At 42.5% G+C, this 19266-nt stretch overlaps 1 protein-coding gene across 3 annotated transcripts in view; it reads left to right on the top strand.

Moving 5' to 3' along the window:
* Positions 1 to 16239, top strand: part of SYNJ2 (synaptojanin 2) — a 67101-nt gene extending 50862 nt beyond the window's left edge. For all 3 annotated transcript variants that reach the window (XM_065630968.1, XM_065630969.1, XM_065630970.1), the window contains 10 exons: positions 1155 to 1272; positions 3300 to 3518; positions 4589 to 4667; positions 5919 to 6087; positions 6475 to 6612; positions 9274 to 9408; positions 10657 to 10769; positions 11509 to 11617; positions 12921 to 13123; positions 15159 to 16239. In XM_065630968.1, the coding sequence (XP_065487040.1) occupies positions 1155 to 1272; positions 3300 to 3518; positions 4589 to 4667; positions 5919 to 6087; positions 6475 to 6612; positions 9274 to 9408; positions 10657 to 10769; positions 11509 to 11617; positions 12921 to 13123; positions 15159 to 15956 (2081 nt within the window). In that variant the 3' untranslated portion in view covers positions 15957 to 16239. The remainder of the gene's footprint in view (positions 1 to 1154; positions 1273 to 3299; positions 3519 to 4588; positions 4668 to 5918; positions 6088 to 6474; positions 6613 to 9273; positions 9409 to 10656; positions 10770 to 11508; positions 11618 to 12920; positions 13124 to 15158) is intronic.
* The last annotated feature ends 3027 nt before the right edge of the window (positions 16240 to 19266 follow it).

Here is a 19266-nt window from a genome sequence, read left to right as displayed (position 1 = left end):
TCTTATTTAAAGAAGGAAAAATGAAGTAAAACAAGGAGTTTAAACCGTTGATAGAGTTGTAAGCTGGGAAAGAAAAACTGTATGAGACGTAATAAGGAAGTTAAAACAGACCTCTTGTGCTGACTGTTTTCATTTTAGGAGAAAGCAAACTCTTCAGCATTTTTAATGCATATTCCTTATTTTGTATGGCAAGGCTTGCCTCCAGGAGGACTTTAGTTGATGCAGTACACCCAGAATGTAACACCTACCTAGCTGGCCTGCAAGAGCTGAGGCAGGTTCCTTTCTTTAGAGCTTGTAGGCCTCCCATAGCCAGCTCATGTGGGTACATAACTGACTCCTTCTCTGTTCACCCACCTTCCCAGCCTTGCAAAGCTTTTCTAATTAGTTTGCTGCCAGCGTTCCTCTGCTTTACTACTGATGGTGAGGCTCTTCTGCCTCTTGGCTCTATTTCTTTTGTCTTGCTTATTTTTGCTGCTATAGGCTAGAGGACTATTTGCCTACTGAGAAGAAAGCTTAGCCCCATTGCAAGTGATTAATACACCGTATTGCGTATTAACTAATTTTCAACTCCACAGAAAAGAGAGTTATCCATTAGCCCAAACAGTGACCTAAAACCTTTCCTGTTATTGACAGCAATATAATACCTCACTCTAGCACCATGTCTGGAGCACTTTGTCACCTTAATGCATTGCAAAAGGAGGCTGGATTTGTGTGGGTTTGCTTACTCCCATCTGTCATGTATTATTTCTCCATTCCATGTGTATTATTCAGATTTGCAGTGTATTTTGCAAGTACAGTGTCTGTTTCTATGCTCAGTAATGAGGCAGGAAGAAAAATACTAACATGACCCTGTCAGTCCAGATGGTACAGGTAATTGATTGGGTGACATTCGGGTTAACCATTTTGCAGGTGTCTTTTTCTAGTGATCAGCTGTTTCTGTTGCACTCCCTGTCCTTTCTGTTTTGTTTTGTTTTTTCTAGTCCCTAACTTATAAATCTTTTAGGATACAAGCTCTTCTTTGAATGGTATACACAAGAACAAAAAAGCCCACCTCCCACTACTAGGGTCTGTGAAGCGCATCCTAATAAATTAGCTTTTAACTGTTAGTAAAGCTAGCTTTGAATGAGTTTTAAATCGTATTTTGTGCTTTGTAGCTGGGGAGATCAATCTTCTAGACAGTGATCTGAATGCTGAAACTAAAGTCAGGCACACCTGGACCCCTGGAGCCTTGATGTACTATGGGAGAGCAGAGCTGCAAGCATCTGACCACAGGTAAAGTCCTAAGCAAATAATCAGAGAAAGGGCTGCTAGGTTAGAATGTGTTGCACTGAATTACGCCTTCAGAGTGAGGGACCGAGTCTGATTGTAACAGGAATTACACCTTTATCCTGTGTCCAGTATTGGTTTGGTGTTTTTTTTTTTTTCTCCTCATGGTGGGTTTTATACCAGGATGGCAAGTATCAATGGTCCTGTATTGATTTCTGCTGCACTGTTATCTTGGCAAGGGTTGGATAAGTTGCAGCAGGCTTTCTGTTGCTTGGCTTTGGAAAGCTTCAGTACCAAAACAAGCTGCTCTGATGGGCTCCCACTCAGCTTGCTGTGGGAGAGGAGGAGGTTGGGACCATGTGGTCTGAAGAGGTGTAAGCTGTGTATGTAGAGTCAGGTGTGACCACTTCAGAGTAGGGAAGTGTTGGGCTTTTGCCCTTAGAAATGGAGATGGGAGGAGGAAAAAACAAAGACCAGCGCCTCTGGTTGGTTCATATCGCTAATTTCTCTCTAGGGATATGAGTGACCTTTCTTTGTTAAACTTGTCACCACTTCTCTTCTCTGGAACAAATTCTGTAGTAAATGCACCTCAAAAGCTCCCTTGAATTTAGAATAATCTTTGTATCGCGCCTTGCATACCCTGTGGAAATGCTACAATATTGTTCCTCATAGCAGGACTCAGTGACCCACAGTAGCTGCTTCTGTGCTTTTCATGGTACTCTTGCATGCGAGGACTGTTCTGTATTCCTCCAGCAATGGAAGAACATGTCTCTCGCAATCAATTTCTGTCTGTCAAGGCTTTGACATTGCTGTGTTCCACAGCGGAACTGCTGCACTCATTATATAGGACCCTGAGGATGCAATCTGTGAAACATGGCTGTTGTACATTGGTTTTCTATTTCAGCAAACTTGATTGCAAAAACTGCTTTTTAATTACAGTCGGCAGGTTTGCTTTCCTGAGGTTTGTGCTGGAAAAAGGGCTTAGCTATATCTTTGTGACATATGGAAATGTATTATGATTCACTGTGCTTATCGGAATAGTTAACATTTCCTATATATTTTTTCCCTTTACTGTTCCTTTCTAGCTCTGCTGTCGTTGCTTTCATATGTTCTGCTAACGCGTATTCCAGAGCCTGCTCTATTGCAAGCAGGAGGCAGCAATTTTGACATAGTTAGAAGAGCAACCATCCCAGTTACTGCTTTATGTGTATGTGCAGGTGGAAATCAGAGAATGTGGATTGCAGCCACTGAGATGAGACAGGCTTTACTCTTTCAGACAGCTTCCTCAATTTTGTTTAGGTCTAACACACAGAGAGGTAATTTGTAAGAAATGGCTGAAGAAGCAAGTTTGCAGTGTTGACTGCTTATAATGTGATGGATTGACATATGTTTGCTATGTAACTACATTATACACTTAGGGGACCTTGTCCTTAGTTTTTGGAAGAAGGCATCTTCATGTGGCCTTGTCTAACAGAAAATAATATATTGCCTTCCTCATTTGTAGGTGTTTTAGGAGACAGCTGTTTGATAATGAGCGAAGTGTCCTGGTATTTTTAGACTGCAGGCTTGCCAGAAGTGCTGTACACAATTGTTATTTCAATTCCTTTATGGTGTGTCCTCACTGTTACATTCAGCTAATGCAGGGCTGATGAATGTAATTAACAGTGCTCAAGGCGTGATCTTCCACTGCGGGAAAAATTAAACAAGCCACCAGACTCTGAACTTCTGGATTGTATTGCCAACCACAGTGCTTTTTTGCAGTGGGACCTTAAGTAATTTTTTCCCACTTCTTTCTGTGTAGAACGTACATAGTAATCGCTTCCTTCATAGGTATAGCAGACTTAATTAAATATTTATAATGAGATTTGACATCATGGAGTTAAAAATTATAAACAAGACACTATTCATCCTTCACACAACTAAGTTCTTACCTGTCCTACTGCTTGACATTGATTTTAATTTTATATAAGCATTTCCTATTGGGTGATGTTGATCTTAATTTTAAATAAGCATTTCTCCTTTGTTTCATGTAGGCCAGTGTTAGCTATTGTCGAAGTGGAAGTTCAGGAAGTTAATCAAGCTGCCCGTGAGAGTGTTTTCCAGGAAGTGTCATCTTTCCAGGGACCACTGGATGCCACAGTAGTGGTAAATCTCATATCACCAACACCTGAAGAGAAAAATGAATTTCCTGAGGACTTGCGTACAGAGCTTATGCAAATGTTTGAGGATTATGGCACTATTGTTCTGGTCAGGTAAGTCTGGGATCTGAAATGGCATGTCATCTGTTTAAAAACACAGAGTAGAAATTCCCTTTTTGTCCTGACAGAATTAACTTTGTATTAGAAAGTAGTACACCAAGTTCGTTTACTGCATGTTGAATTCTTCATTAGAAATCGAACACAAGTATTTTGAATGTCTCTTACCTCTTGTCAGCCTGTTAAAGTAATAGCCTAACAGCTCTCTTGGCTGAGTGGAGGGGAATTTTATTCAGTACAGCACCATAAAGCAGAGGCTTTCATGTGAATCATCGTCTTTAGATTCAGGCCTCATTTCCATGCATTGCTTCTGCTGGCAGGCCCTTGGGGCCCTGCTTCACTTCCTCTGAGGAGGTCTGCTCTCTTCCAGCGCTCTTTCACACTTACCAGGATTTCCTGGCTGGCTCTCCTTTCTTTTGGGGGTTGTTTTGCTTGTTTTTTAATAAAATGGCTTCTCACAGTTTGAGAGGGAGACTGTGGTACCTTCTGGCAGAGCAGTTTAATTTAATTGTGATTGATTCTGTACAGAGCTCCAGCATAGCTATGAGACTTCTGTTTTGAGAAATACAGGCAAAAGACCTGACAGTTGACTTGGGAAACAAGACCAGAAACTTGTTTATGTTGTATTAGACCCATTTCTTCATGAAGAAATCTGTTGTTGTATGGTTTTATGAAGTATCAAATATAAGTCGAGAGTTCAAAAGCAGCCCTGCAGCACCACTTTGCTTGTGAAGAAAATGAGCAAGAAAAGAACATGCTGTGATTTGGTTTTAATTTCTTTAGAGCTTGATGGTATCCTAATCTCTGGGAACATCACATGTTCTCTGAGGTGAGGGATATGCAGACCCACGGAAGTTAGTACAGAGGGAGTGTGGATATCAGACTAGGTATCCTGTCGGCAGCTGCCAGGGTGTTTGTACTGCTGCTTCTAAAATAGAGTTGTGAGGAAAATACAACTAAAACCAAATACGCAGCTGTACAGAACCATCATGCTTTCCTTTAAGGCTTATGATTCAATGGTGAAGTAAAATGCACTGTTTTCCCGTCTCTGCCTTTTTTTTTACTAGGATCAGTGGAGGTCAAATGCTGGTGACATTTGCAGACAGCAAGTCAGCCCTTCGTGTTATGGATATAGATGGTGCCAAAGTAAGACTCTCTCAAGCCTATAAGAATAATTTCATAACAAGTTTCTCAAAAGCATTTGCTTAGAATTAGATAGTTGAGTTTCTAGCTAAGTCAAGTAGCTTTATTTCAAAGAAACTTAGTGCTCTCAAAGTCGTTAGCTTTCAGAGCTGCTGAGGCTTTTAGTGCAGTATTTTCAGTTTCAGGAGGGCAGGAGGTGACCTTTCTAGGAGCTCCTGAGCAGTGCTGAGTATCTGGCATCTGATACCACTGCAGAACACATGGACTCAGTCATTGTTCTGGCACTTGAAGTGGTTCTCCTGAGTTTATGTGTGACTTTATACTGTTGCCAAAGCATCCTCACAATTGTGGTTTGGAGATTCTTTCTCTTAAGGATAATCTTCTCCTTACCAAGCTGGAAGGACATGATTCATTGGCCTCCATGGCAAACTCAGCATTAGCAGTAGGCGTTTACCTTCCCATCCCCTGCTCTTCCTTCCCATGCACGTACTCTGGAATTCATCCACCCCCTCATTTATGCTGGCAAAAGTATGGGGCTACACTATAAACTTAACATTGAAATAATGGATTTAACCCTCATTCTTCTTTCATATTTGGAGTTTTACTGATTAATTTGGCTCACTCCATTGATGTAACTTATAGCACAGACCCAAACACAATTGTATGTGCACAATGTGTGAAGGTGCTGGAAACCTGATTCAGGAACTTTCCAAAGTAATTTTGCTGCCGAAGCTGCTGCCTTGGAAACATCTCACTCCAAATGTCATGGACCAACACATATAAGCAGATGTGCTCTTAATCTCTATAGTAATATACTTTCCATATATCTTGACCATCATTTTGGGGATTTTCTGAGTGGAGGGTCTCCTTACAGATGGCATCAGGTAGCAAATTCTTGTCTATTTTAAAGCTACTGACTCAAAATGGAACCCTCCCATACCATTATTACAATCATAGTATCATTTAAACGATATGTGATGTTTCACCTACTTCTCAAGTATTTCCCAAATGCAGCAGCAGTGCTTTCAAGCTGTGAAGCAAATTTTCTTTCAAGAATATTGTTACAGTCTGAAAACTTGGTTATGGGGATAGGAAGAGTGCTTCCTTTTCATTTAGGTTCTGAAATGAAGCTTTAGTTATATCCGTTTCTGAAGCAGATATACAATAGACTGGCAGCACTTGCTTATTCTGTTCAGGTGTTCTCATTTTGTGAAGTTGCTCGGCAAAGGGGAAACAATTCTTCCTTTGCATTAGGTCAAAGGCAGAACAGTGAAGATCCGACCCAAGACCAAGGACTGGCTAAAGGGCCTTCAGGAGGAAATTGCTCGAAAACGGGACAGCATTGCCCCCATGTCCCCCACAGCAAACTCCTGTCTTCTGGAAGAAAATTTTGACTTCACAAGTTTGGACTATGAATCGGAAGGTGAGCAGCAGGTTTCTAAGCTAATTTGTGAGAAATTGCTTCACTGACTTTGGTTGCATAGAGAAGGTACAGTATGAGTGTTAGAGGTATCTTAATTTGTAATGGAGCCACACTTCTTAAAAAGAGGATTGTAGCTAAAGCTGTGACCCAGCACTGTGCCTGGGCAGAGAACTATTGCTTAGATCATCCTACCAATTTAGTGTTATAACATATGTTAGCAAATCCAATGTATGGTACAGTTGTCTGTATAGAAACAAACTGTAATGAAACACGTAGATTACACAAGAAGCTTGCCCAACACATATATGGAATTCATTGACTGGTAGTAGAGAGAGACAGAGAATGCATTTGCTCACTGAGTCTTTGTTGTCTAATATTTTAATTCAGGTGATATAGTGGAGGATGAAGATGATTATTTAGATGATGTGGTAGCAGACACTGCAGAAGATGTGCCTGAGGACTGTGGACATTTCGCATCCATACATCATTCAAACAAATCTGGACAAAACCCACAGCTGTATAAAGGTAAATTATTTACATTCCTTAAAGTAAGACCTGAAGGTTTGTCGTTCGTTCTCCTTTTGTCTCTATTTCCCTGTTCATTTATATTTACATTGTAGGTCCTCTAAAGATAAGGATCATCTTTTTGGTACATGTTCAGACAGTGCTCGACTGCCCCTTGAGTTAGTGACTGTACCTGAGGCCCTCGGGCATAACAGCAATACAAATAATAAAGCTTAGATCCTTCTTCTCTCTAGCCCAGAGGAAGGCAGGAGTGCTGAGAAACACTGGTTTCCTTTTGTAGTTGAGAGAAATTAAATCTTTTTATCCGTTTGATGTTGTTTGGCACCAGAGCATAAAACAAAAAAAATGTCCTTTATTTTCGTATTGGTGAGGGCCAGAGCAAAATCAAACCAAATGAATTCTGTTGATTCAGTGATGGGCTTGGCCCTCTCCTTTGAGCAATAGCTGTGGCAGTGCAGTCAGGTGTAAGCTGGACAGTCCAGGAGGTCGTTATGTTCAAATGACTTACTTCAAAGAAGCCTAGAGTTTCTCCTTTGTTCCTATTTTATTCATTTCTGAAGAAGTGGAGGTTCACACAACAGGGTATATTCATTCTTTTAGTGCTTCATAAGTGTGTTACCTTTTTTCCTGATCAGCTGGCTTGTTTGCACATTATTGTGAAATGACTTGGTAGAGAGAAGATAAAGCTGTGAAGAGAATACAGATAAAAACTGCAGCAAGAACTAGCCAAGCCAGTGGTGGTCTTACATGGGGATGTGATCAGGACATGCTTCGGTGACCAAGCATTGACAGGCTGGGTCACGTATTAAACACTTCATCATGACAGCAAGTGATTCAGTAGCTGTCTTTTTGCACTCTCCCAGAAGTGCTTTGTCTTCTGACTTAAAAAGTGAAAACTTTAATACCTTCAAAGGTTGAGTCAGAAGTACAGTTCAAAAAGATTAAATGAAATTCGTAAGTTTACACAGACAGGTGTTTCAAACAATCAGAGTGATATACAACTTGCTTGCCCACCTTGAGTCACAAGCTGGGTGCAGTGTGGCCAGACGCAGACACCCAGCCCTGAGCCAAGGAGTAATCTCTCACTGTTAAATACTCTGAAGCCAATCACTTTGTATTATAGGATGCCTTGCCCTCCGAGCACCTCTGGCCTACTGTGTGATGATTCATTAAGCTACAGAGAATTGCAGTGATTCTTTTCACCTGCACTAGCTCTTCTCCACAAAAAACGTCGCAAAGTAAACGGAGATTATAGTTTGAAGGAGGTCGAGGTGGGGTCATGATCTCAGGCAACTCAGAATATGATATATTCACTCCATCTTGAAAGTCTGCAATTTCAGATGCCTTCATAAGCTTCCAATTCTGCCTGAGTAACTCCTAATCAAAGGTATGATGATTGTATAGGGGATGGTAGATACAGATGGAAGCCAGTGACAGGCTGAACAGTGCGTATGTGTGTTTCTGAGGTCAGAGAAGGGCATAGCCTCACAAAACTGATGTTCCTGGGAGCCATTGCCTAAAGCCAGCAGCCTTTTAAGGGAAGGGACAGAGTGGTGGTGGCCATTTTTTGTCTTGTGTTTGGTGTTACTGCCAGAATTTCAAGGCACGTGTTTAGGCACCTGCATGACTCCTTGGATCCTACTGATGAGCCTGGATCTGCAGCTCAGAAGTACTGAAAATGCAGATGGCAGGGGGAGGGTGGGTTGGGTAGATCACAGGCTGTGTCTCTGTGGCCACCATCCGCTGCTGAGTGGGAGTTGGAAACTGTGAGGCAGCTCAGCATTCCCTGCAGAGCACAGCTCTCTGAAAAACAGGAACTCGTGTAAAAATGCCTGAAGTGTGAGAGACTGCTGCTACCACAATTCCTTCCCCATCCTCTCCAAACCACAGGGGCAAAATGAAACCCAGTGGGTTTTGGAACCCTGAAGAACACAGCTGCATGGCTGGGCAGGGGAGGGAGGTTGGAGAACTGAAGTGAAAGCCCTCGCTTCAGCAGGCTGGGAGACTAAAGCAATCCCTGCTCCACACCTGTCCCCCTGCCAGAGAGGCTTAGGTGAGATGAAAGACTCTGTAATAGCTTCAGCACGGAAGGTGCTGCCAAGCACTATCTGATGGAGGCAGGTGTACCTGTTAGGAGATGTTGCTGGAAAACAGAGATGTGATGAGTGAGACATTCAGACAGATTCTTCTCTGGCATTAAAAAACAGTTCTCCTGAGCATGGAAAGTTGTCTAATCCTCAGAGGAAATTCCTGTGTTCAGGAAGGAAGAGGAAGGGATGGACCATGACTCATGGCTGCCATGACACGGTTTGAATCAGAGCAGGTTGCCGCCAAGTCTGGCTCTGAAAAGCTCAGAATCTAACAAGGTGACTGACTAGTAACCGTGAAATCAGATGCAGGCAGTCTGTGTGTCAGCACAAACAGTTAATAAAAATGCTGGAAAAGGAGAGAGAGAAGTGTTTGACAGAAGGATTTATGTTTCCTGGAGTGGGAGCACAGAGACTTTCGGGGAGAGCAAAACAGTACGAAAGGAGCTATGTCATGTTGCTGAGATACCTGGCTGAAGTTTGCCACTCATAATTGCCTCTCTCCGGACCACCCATGTTTGGTGCATCTCACCCAGTGGCTATCTAATATGGATCTTTTCTAAAATTTCCCTAGATGATACAGACCTGGCCGATTTGAAGCGAGAGCTGGAGGGAAGCGGGGAACGCCGCCGCCGGCCCCCAAGCAGGTCTCTGTCCATTCCTACCAGGCCTCGGCCACTTCAGCCGCCACAGAGGCCTCCCCCTCCTGGTGAGTTCAACTTTCTTTAACGTTGTGTTGGCCTCAGCTGAAGAGTTTTGCCCGCCATTTCTGGGTGACAACAAAAGTAATGCCTTGTTTTGAAATGTCAGGCTGTTGAGGTACTTGTACTTGCTTCCGACTCTGTTTCAGGCTGTGGTTAGGCTGTGGTTAGCAACGGGAGAACTTTGTCTTTAGGATGACAGATACTCCACAAAACATGCCTTTGGTGAGAGTGGAACGGCCCGTATGTTTCATACTAACTCATCACTCAGGTTAGCGTGTTGACCAGCCGCTTTGTGGCAATAAAAAGAAATACCAGTATTTATGTATGCTGACTTCCAAAGTCACTGTTTTCTTACAATTTCATTGGTTTATTGTGTGTGTATTTGTTTTTCTGATTTAATTGTAATCTTCCTTTTAAAAAGCTTTGACAAAATACTTGTTCTGGAGAGTTGTTGTCCTTTCCTGCTTTACAAGTAATTCTTGCTTCCTTTTGTGTTTATGAAGGAAATGCAAAGTGGTTTATGATTTTCAGTGAGGCACAAAGGGAAAGTGATGCTCTTTACCTAAGTCTACCCACCTGAGATGCCATCAGTGCTGTGCTGCTCCTGTTTTTATGGCTACTTCTGGATGTCTGCTGACTGCTAGATCAGCATAATCATCTCATCTTTGTCTTCCGTATGACACAAGCTATATATCACATTTTTGTTGCAGTCCAAAAGTCTCTCTTCTGTATATATTTTCCAGCCTTAAATCAAAGGTTCTGTCAGACTCACAGCTGGAAGTTGAGTTCTTCAGGGTGATTCCCATTCATTTCCAGGTCCATTGCACAGAAGTGACACCACTAGTGTCTGTATTTCTGTGCCTGGAATGCAATGTTAATGCTGAGCTGAGGTTATTGAATTGATTAAATGAAAGCAAGACAACAGGAAACTGCTTCCTGAAACAGTTCAAGATTTCAGCATTTTATTCTCTGTTGAGATTTTTTCACCTTAGATTAGACCAGTAACAGTTCAGCCCACCACTTGTCCTAGATCAAAGCCTCTTGCTCTTGGCACTCAGGCAGAGGGACTCAAGGTCCTTGGTGTCCTGCAGGAAGGCCTTGCCTAATAGGTCTGTCCCTGCAGGAGCAGAGAGGGTGACAGCATCTCTCTTATTTATCACAAGCAATTTCAAAGCACATGGGTTTTGCTCCATTGCCAATAAAATGTTGTACCAGCTCTTGAATGTAAAAAGCCACTTCTATTCCTCTTTCAGCTGGAACATCAGGCAAAAAGTCCTCCTCAGATGGTTCCCTCTCTCCAGGAAGCCACTCCACCTGCTCCATCCTGGCAACGGCAAAGCTGCTACCCGGAGCCCCTCAGCAGCCAGTGAGTCCTGCCGCTCAGCACAGCCATGCAGCCTTGTCCTGATCTGCCCCATCGACACAGACACTGCAGACACTGAGCGTCATGCACATGATGCACCTGTCCTACAAGGAAGGAAGTCCATCACATGCCTGAGCTGGAAATGCTAAGATGAACTTGTTGTAATGTATTGCTAGACTGTAGGACCTGCTAGACACCAGAAAAATGTTATTAAATTGCCAGGAATTAGAAAGGCTGAAGAGGGAGAGAGACAATGATGCAAGACCAGGGCACTGTTGGTTTATTCCACGTGCTGCTTTCTGACAGACGCCAACTTGAATTTTCCACACCATGATAATGTACTTTAATTCTTTTCTCACCTCTTTGTTTATGGGCCACACTAATGCCCAGCATACAGGAAAAGTCTTGACTGCTGCCAGCCAGGCTGCTAGCCCCCTGAGGAGACCAAGATGGGAATGTGGGAACACAGCCCACCCCTGTCTTGTTGGATGAGAAGCCTAATGTACTGAACAAGGGATGGCTGAGGGATGAGCTGTGGCAGTAAGCCACCGGCCTGTCAGCTGGTAACAAAGATGTAATATCTGCCAAAAGGGTCCCCAGCATTTCTGTAGTATTTACAGATTGCTGAATACCCACGGGCAAAACCAGGACTTTACATGTGTGAGAGATGAGCTGTAAGGTTGTGGGTTTACAAGAAAAACCAGTTCTCTCAGGATTACTCATTCTTGTATTTTTTTTTAAGCCTAAAGTCCGGACTGGAATAAGCAAACCTTACAACGTCAAGCAGATCAAAACCACCACAGCTGAGGAAGCAGAAGAAGCCATTAGATGTCTTATGGAAGCAAAAGGAGGTGAGTGCAGCTTTCTAACTGACTTCTAAAAATCTTCAAGTAAAGAAAACTGTAGGTGTATTCATCCTTCCCATCATAGTCCAGATGCACATATTTCTATTCAGCAGCTCACCTGAACACTGACATACACATTCTTGCAATATGGTACTTGGTGTTCTCTGTCAGTCTTGAAAATATTAACCTTTTCTTTAAGATGACTCAAGTTGCACATTTTGTTGTAGAACCTGTTACTAGGAGCACCTTGGGTTAGTTATTTCCAGATTTAGTCTGAAAATTTACAAGATAAAGATGGGATCTTACTAAAATGATGGTGCCTGTGTTAGCTCAGAGTTGCAGAGAGGATATTTGCTGCTCTGCGTAGCGAATGCTCACTATTCCAAGCAGAACTAGAGAGCAAATACAGCTGTGGGAGAAATAACCTGGATTCTGTTCACATTTGGATAGCAAGTATAGTAGTAACCTAGATAGAAGCTTGCACCACTTTAGCTTGAATAGCTGAGCTAAAAGGCTACTCTGCTTTTAGGCTCCCTGTCTAGTCCCAGGAGAAGAAAGGGCAAGTTAGAGCAGGAAACTAGCTTCAGTATTGAAACTAAGGCAGTGTGAATATACCCCCCATGGTTGCAAGCAGCCCTTTCTGCTGATACTGTACGAATGAGAAAGATGCAGTATGACTCTGAGATCGCTACCCAAGTTTGCTAGGCTCTCAGTTTAAGAGAAAAACATCGCTTTTCATTTGTAAATAGAGCAAATGCAGTCTGGAATAATCTAATTTAATTAGAAATACCATAAAATCATCTTGATGTTTATTCCTCAGTGTGCTGTACATTTATTTTTTAAAATCAGATTTACTCCATTAATTTGGAAATTCACATTAAGCTTTTCGTTCAGTGTGGGTAAGAAAACTAGTCCAGTCCCTTGTGCTGTACCACCACTTGGCATTTGCAGTTCTTCCCGAAGTACTCTAATGATGTGCTCGATATCATTATTTTGATTATCCACATAGGGAAATGAGGGCAAAAGGAGACTCAGGACTTGAGTCCAGTACTCCTGAACCCCCCCCAGCCAGCGTTTTATCCGCTTGGCCAAATGGTGGCTCAGCACCACTGTCTTGGCATGAAATTATTTCAGACAGGGGAGTTTTTCCCTAAATGCCTCTTACAAATGTGACAGGATTGCAGAGGTCTGCATTTATTTCTAAAACCTACCTTTAGGCATGCACATTTGGGGAAACATGATTGTGAAAGAAATTCTCTTCAAGCTACATTCTCAGCAAGCCAAGCCGCTAATTGTTTTTGCTTTTCAGGACTACAGGAAGATGCACTAAAGCCTGCTCCAACTAGAAACCAAGCGTTCACCAAACCCGAGCCTCCTCCCAGCATCACAAAGTCAGCATCATTGCCAGGGTTGCAGGTGGGACCAGCGCTGGTGCCCCATCGCCCACCACCCAAAGTTCCAACTACCAAGAAGCCAGTACCTCTGCAAAGGACCGGAGTCAAGGCGGAAAACGTAAGATAGTTGCAGCAAAATGCACCCAGCCTCTATTACAGTGTGTACAATGGCAAGAGGAATGAGCTGTTAAACAGTTTGTATGAAGTCCTGCCATTTAAAGTTCTTAGCCAGCAGGCACTGAAATGATCTTGTGTATTGTGGGCATCGAGGCATAAAAATGTACTAGGCAGTCAGAAAGGAAAAAGAGCTTTGACTTCCTTACTCAACTGTATTCAGCTTTTCTATCTGTCAGTTCAGTTCTCTTAGATTTTGCTACTTCTGGTTTGTCTAAACCTTGTCAGGATTGAAGACTCATCCCTTCTTTATCACAGTGTTTACTTTTGACCATATCATGAGTGGTCTGCTCTGTATTGATTTGAAGCAGCTTCTTGATCAGTGTGCTGTTCGGTGTCCTGTTCAGGAACATCTAGCTTTTCTCACACACCTTATCATGGGATTCAGCCTTGCACTTTGGATTCTGGGTTCTCCTCAAGAGTTTGGGTTCTTAAAAGTACAAACCTGTTGGGGTTTTAATCTGTCTCTCTGTCAGGTCTCAACAACGGAGATAATAGTTTTTCACCTCTAGGGCTGCTAAAATGAGCATTTAATGGAGAAAGCAATTTAAGTACAAAAGAAAGACCTTTTATATTCTCCCTTTGACAGAATGTCTGCTAGGAAGCTCTGTTCTAAATTGTCAGGACTCCTGCTTTACCTTGCTTTGTAAAGGCATTCACCCATTCTCTATAGTGGACTTTGTGCCATCTCTACTTAGCAGATTGACAAAAAGAAAAACCAGACAACACAGTGTGTGCTCTTTCCTTAAACATTCAATAACAAGAACTGTCTGTTTATTTTCTTTATGCTGTCACCATTCCCAGGGCACGCCTGAAAGGTGAGTGGGGGTTTTGGTGTTAGTGACGGGAAATCTCCTGCAGGAATTTATTTCAGTTTGACTCTGCTTCAGCCTTCTACTCCTTCCTCCGAGTGAGTTCAGGTGGGAGTTGTGTACTTGAAAACCTCTAACCCAGGGGTGTCAAATTTATTTTCATCGGCAGCCACATCAGCCTGTCATTTTAGGACTGTATAAATGTAGGAGTAGCTACATTTATACATTTAAAATTACATTTGGCCCTTTGAAGGCAACTGCAAGGCTGGTGTGGCCCCCAGTGAAAATGAGTTTGACACCCCTGCTCTAACTGATCCACCTCTATTGTTGAAAAAGCATATACAGTCACATATAGGCAACTTAACAGCATATAGACAGAAGTGGCAGGGGTATGTCCATCATGAAATATTGACTAAATCTTTTGACTCCATTAAAAAGCATGTATATTATTTTTAATACTATGGGAGAGTAATAAAGAATTAAAATGCTTTCATTCAGTCACACTGAGTGTCAGGAATCTGAAGCAGCCCTTGCCCTCTTGGACTGAGTTGGGTTCCAATGAGTTATTGATATATTCTTAAATGTTGAATATATGCTAGATGGTACTTCGAGAGCTTACTTTTAGCTTCAGTCCCTTGCATCAGTGAGACACGATAGAGCCATTAGTGCATTTCTTGGGTTAAGCTTAAGCTAATTGTCCTTCAACCTGTATGTACCAGAACATACCCGAAGGCATATGCTAAGGGCCCCATTAATTTAGCCCTCCCTGTGCACTCTTCCTTAAATACTATTAGTCAGCAGAGACATGTAACAAATGAATAACTCTTCAGAACCATGTTAATTTGGCCTGGAGCAAAACCCTAGCATGAAGGAGAGATGGTCAGAAAGAGATGGATTTCTCATACAGGGAGCGAACAGGCTGCAGGATCCTTGTCCTCTAATTGCACTCTGTAAATGAGCACAGGTCCAAGGTACAGTGCATGAGAACAGAACTGAGCAGGTACAGTGTAAACCTCTGCTGTCAAGCCTTGTCTTTGTACTGCTCTTTTTTTTCTTCCATTACTGTCAGCTTTCCTCAGTAAATCCATCACTAAGACTTGCACTGGAAGTGACTCAGTTTAAGGTACCATTTTTGTTCTGAAATTTTGTGTTCTTTTTTCCCTTCAGGCTGTGTCTGCAGAAGAGCAATTCGACCCACAGACAGTACAGTTTCCTTTTGGCTTGCCAGAGCCCTGTCTAGAAGCCAGACCTATTCTTAGTCCAACCAAGGTTACGCCAGTCCCTAAACCCAGAACACCACAACCTGGGAAGCCTCAGGAGAGCAGGGGGAGCAGTGAAAAGCAGCCCCTCTCAGGAAGCACAGCTGAGGCCATCACAGTGCCTCCCCAGAATGCTTCCTTTGCCCCAAAGGTGCCACCACGAAGAAAGAAGTCAGCTCCTGCAGCTCTTCATCTGCAAGTTCTCCAGAGCAGTGACAACCCACTTTTTAGTGGGTTAACGTTCAACTATAACAACAACAATCCTGGGTTCTGCTCCCAGACTCAGGACTCTCACATCCCTGTGCAGTCTGGTCTCTCAGCTCATCCATCCTCTGCCAGCCCAGAACATAACACAGCTGAGCAGTTGGCACCAAGCACTGCAAAAGTAATGGTTAATCTTCAGGGCCCACCTCTGCCAGAGGGCCAGCACCCACAGCTCTCAGATACCAGCTCCCTTCCAGAGAACACCAATCTTTTGCACCTGGACATGGATTCATCCAGCCCTCTTTCCATACAGGCAGCATCGACTACTTCAGCACACACTCCAGAAAATTCAAAACTCCCCAGCTTGAAAGATTTCAGTCACTGGGTCACATTTAGTGATGATGAAGACAGTAGTGCACTGTCAGAAGGGTCCAAAAAACTGCCTGTCTTAGAACAAAACAAAAATACCTTGATGAAGACAAATACTGATTTAGAATTGTAAAATTTTGTCCCCTTGATGTTCCTATAGAAATCAGAATTATGATGCAAAATTAAAAAAATCTTTTGCACAAAGATTTTTATTTAAGGAAACAGATCATCTGTCCATGCTACATTTCATTTTCATGTTTAGAGATACTGCCCCTGGAGGGAAATGTATAGAGTATATACAATCTAACACTATCTACAGCTCGTTTGAAAAGCTCTTTAAGTTATTTCTTTTTATTAATCCATCTTAAGATGTTTTGTTTCATTTCAGGTACAAATCATATGTAAGAACATGTAATTATAGATAGAAAAAAGATGTTAAGAAAAACATCTTCCTGTGAAATTTATATATTAATCAAATTTGTCACTTGAAATAAAGAATCCTTATCTTGAATAGTCAGACTGTTAAGTTATTCTGGAACAAACATCCAAAAAAGAACATGTACCTGTGCAACTATCAGCAGTAAGACGAGTATTGTTCTGCTACTAGGTTTCTGCAGTGGAAACAAAGCTTAGACAGTATTTTCTTGTACATCTTGACTAGCTACAATGTTGGCAGGCCCTAGTACTTAACTTATTAAACTCATTCCTGTGTTAAAAGTAAAACAAAAAGGTGTGTGCTAGGAGGCTGTAAAGCAGAACCATGAGAGATGGCGCCTCTGCATCAGCAAGAAACACCTTTTCTTACTCCAGACCAGGCAAGTGAACCCCCATATTGCAACAGACCTAAGTGCTGTTAAGGGCACCATAATAACATGCCTCAGCTATTCAAAAAGGGCTGGAAGCTCCTCACATACTGCTCCAACCTGCAATGAGATGAAAAGCACCCTTAGTTGGTTTTCTGCCACAGTTCCAAAACTCACCCTGGTTTCTGTTGGCCAGACAACATGACTTTACAATGAAATAGCACATTGACAATGACAGTCCCTTTTTGAAGAAACATTATGGTCCATGTGTATATTATATATGTAAATACTGTGGAAATATGGTGAACAGTTGAGACCTGCTGATAACATAGGTCATTAGCATATTAATGTCTTACGCTAAAGGCAGTTCAGTAATTCAGTAGTTGTGTCCCTTTTCCCCTTCTGCTTCCTCTTAAGAAAAATGCCAAATCAGTCTTTATTGCCACAGTGCAACTGAGGAAAGAGCTGCTGTTGGAACCAAACTTAATGCATGTGCAACATGGGCTGTTACGTCCTGAAGCAAAGCCACAACCACACAACCGGGGATGGCAGAACCCTCCTGCAGAGAGGAGCAGTTGCCTACAGCCTGATAACAAGTTTTCCCACTCACAGTAAAGCTCAACTTGGACACCAAACTGGTATGCCGATAGGAGGGCTGGAAGAGTGCAGAACTTTGGCTCTCACTGTGCATTTCTGCTGCTGCCCCCCAGCCCTCAGTCTGTCTTGTACCAGGAAGACTTAACTGGGAAGCAACTGCAATTACCTGTTCTGTACTGGTTCTTGCAAACAAAAATTTTAAAAGATTATCATGTTCAATGGTTCAGAATGTGACAGCCCAGACTCCCCCAGTTAGCCGCTGCAGAAACTCCAGGCAGGTACTCCTGCTTGCCCACTCTGCATCTCCCTTATCCTTACGCAGTGTCCCAGCCGAGCCTATAGGGCAAGTGTTCAGGTGAGGCTGTGAGTCACTTCCCACGGTGGGCTGGCTCATAAAGCACTGCTGCTCAGCTCAAAGCAGACTTCATCTTCATAGCGATGTCATCTCTTGTTTATTAGCAAACCAGCAGTCATGCTTCTCAGAAGCCTGAGATTTTGGTGAGGATAATCCATGGTGCTAAATGTGTCTGTTATCTTCTTTAGCTGCACAGGCTTTTGCCTTGCTTGTGCAGTGAAACTGTGCACTAGCGATGCCATTTGTTCAAAGCAGGCAGTTAAAAATGATAAAGAGACTGCAAATTGTCATGGTAACTTGTTAAGAGAAGCATCAAGATCTTTTATTATTAAAGTAAGGAGAGCATTTTTAAACAGTTGGTGAAGCTAAAAACCCCTTCTTGTCTTCAGCTGTTTTTTTCAGAAAGGTATATTTTTTAAAAACTCTGGTTTTTTTTTTTTTTCCCCACAGGAAAATTAATTGGCTTATTCTCAGCTTCTTGGAACCTGGGAATTTAGCCATGTTCTTACTTGTAATGCCTGCCTCTTTCACTGTCAGTGCCAAATTTTGAACACAAGACTTTGAGCACCTGCCATCCTCCTCTGCTCCCTCCTTTGCCAGACACTTAAAAAAAAAAAAAATCCCTGAAACCTTCAAAGGCCAAACCAATAAAAGCCAATACTAAGCTTCTTACATGCTTGTCGGTTTAACAGGGTAGCAGGCTGGTGAATAATGCTGAAGCAAGATAACTTGTTTCTCTGCAAGATGACACAGAGCCTCAGCCTCTTCGTCCTTCTCTTAAAAAAAAAAAATAAAGCAAGTATTTAAGGGCACATTTCAGTATAAAACATTAAGAGTAGAAAAAAAAAAAAAGAGTACGTTATATGACCATATCCAACATTTTCTGCAAAGATAATTAACAGCTCTAGGACAGCTAATTTACATGTTAATGAAAGTGTTAGCAGGAAAGCCAATTAAAGTAGATTTATACAAGTCAAATAAAATCTGCTTTATTACTCTCCTTGAATAAGAGAAGTGTGTAGCCTTAAGCGTTGTAACTTATGTCTATGTATGTGGCAAGCTGCCCACTGAAGTATGAATCTCTGCAGCTAGCTGGTTTATACCATCAGCGACAGCACACACTGTTCCATCACCGCAAATCAAAGGAACAGACAGTCCAGCTGAAAAGGTTACAGCAAAGAACAAGCCATCTCCTGTCTCCATATATTATCTTCCTCACTGGTGCACAACACCCCAGCCAAGGGTTTTTTTGGAGGCAGGTGCTTGTGACCTGGGTTCCGGTTCTAACTCTCAGGAGAAGCACAGCAGGGCCAAACTTATTCTGCATTTGGAAAACCACTACAGAAAACCCAGACTGCGGGAGGTGGTGGTTCTGTCCTTCTCATTCAGGATTACATTCCACCACAATGCAAAAAGAAGCCAAGTGACCTGACCAATTGTCAGCTGACATCCACAACTAGGGAACACACAGCACAGCTCTGTCTTCAGCTCTGATGCCCATTCTCACTGGGACATTATCAATGGAAAGCACTGATCACAGTGACAGCTGTCAGTCTGAGGGCCATATAGCAGGTGGCAGGGAGTGGCTACCCCATGGCATTTTTCACGTCGTAAATCCAGCACTTGGAAGTCTTAAAATTGTTGACACTGCCTGTGAAACCAGGTATGAATGATTTACCAGCTGCAAA

This window comes from Caloenas nicobarica, chromosome 3 (genome assembly GCF_036013445.1).
Source record: "Caloenas nicobarica isolate bCalNic1 chromosome 3, bCalNic1.hap1, whole genome shotgun sequence".
Taxonomy (NCBI): domain Eukaryota; kingdom Metazoa; phylum Chordata; class Aves; order Columbiformes; family Columbidae; genus Caloenas; species Caloenas nicobarica.
The sequence above is the reverse complement of the archived record's forward strand: the minus strand, read 5'-3'. Positions and strand labels throughout refer to the sequence as shown.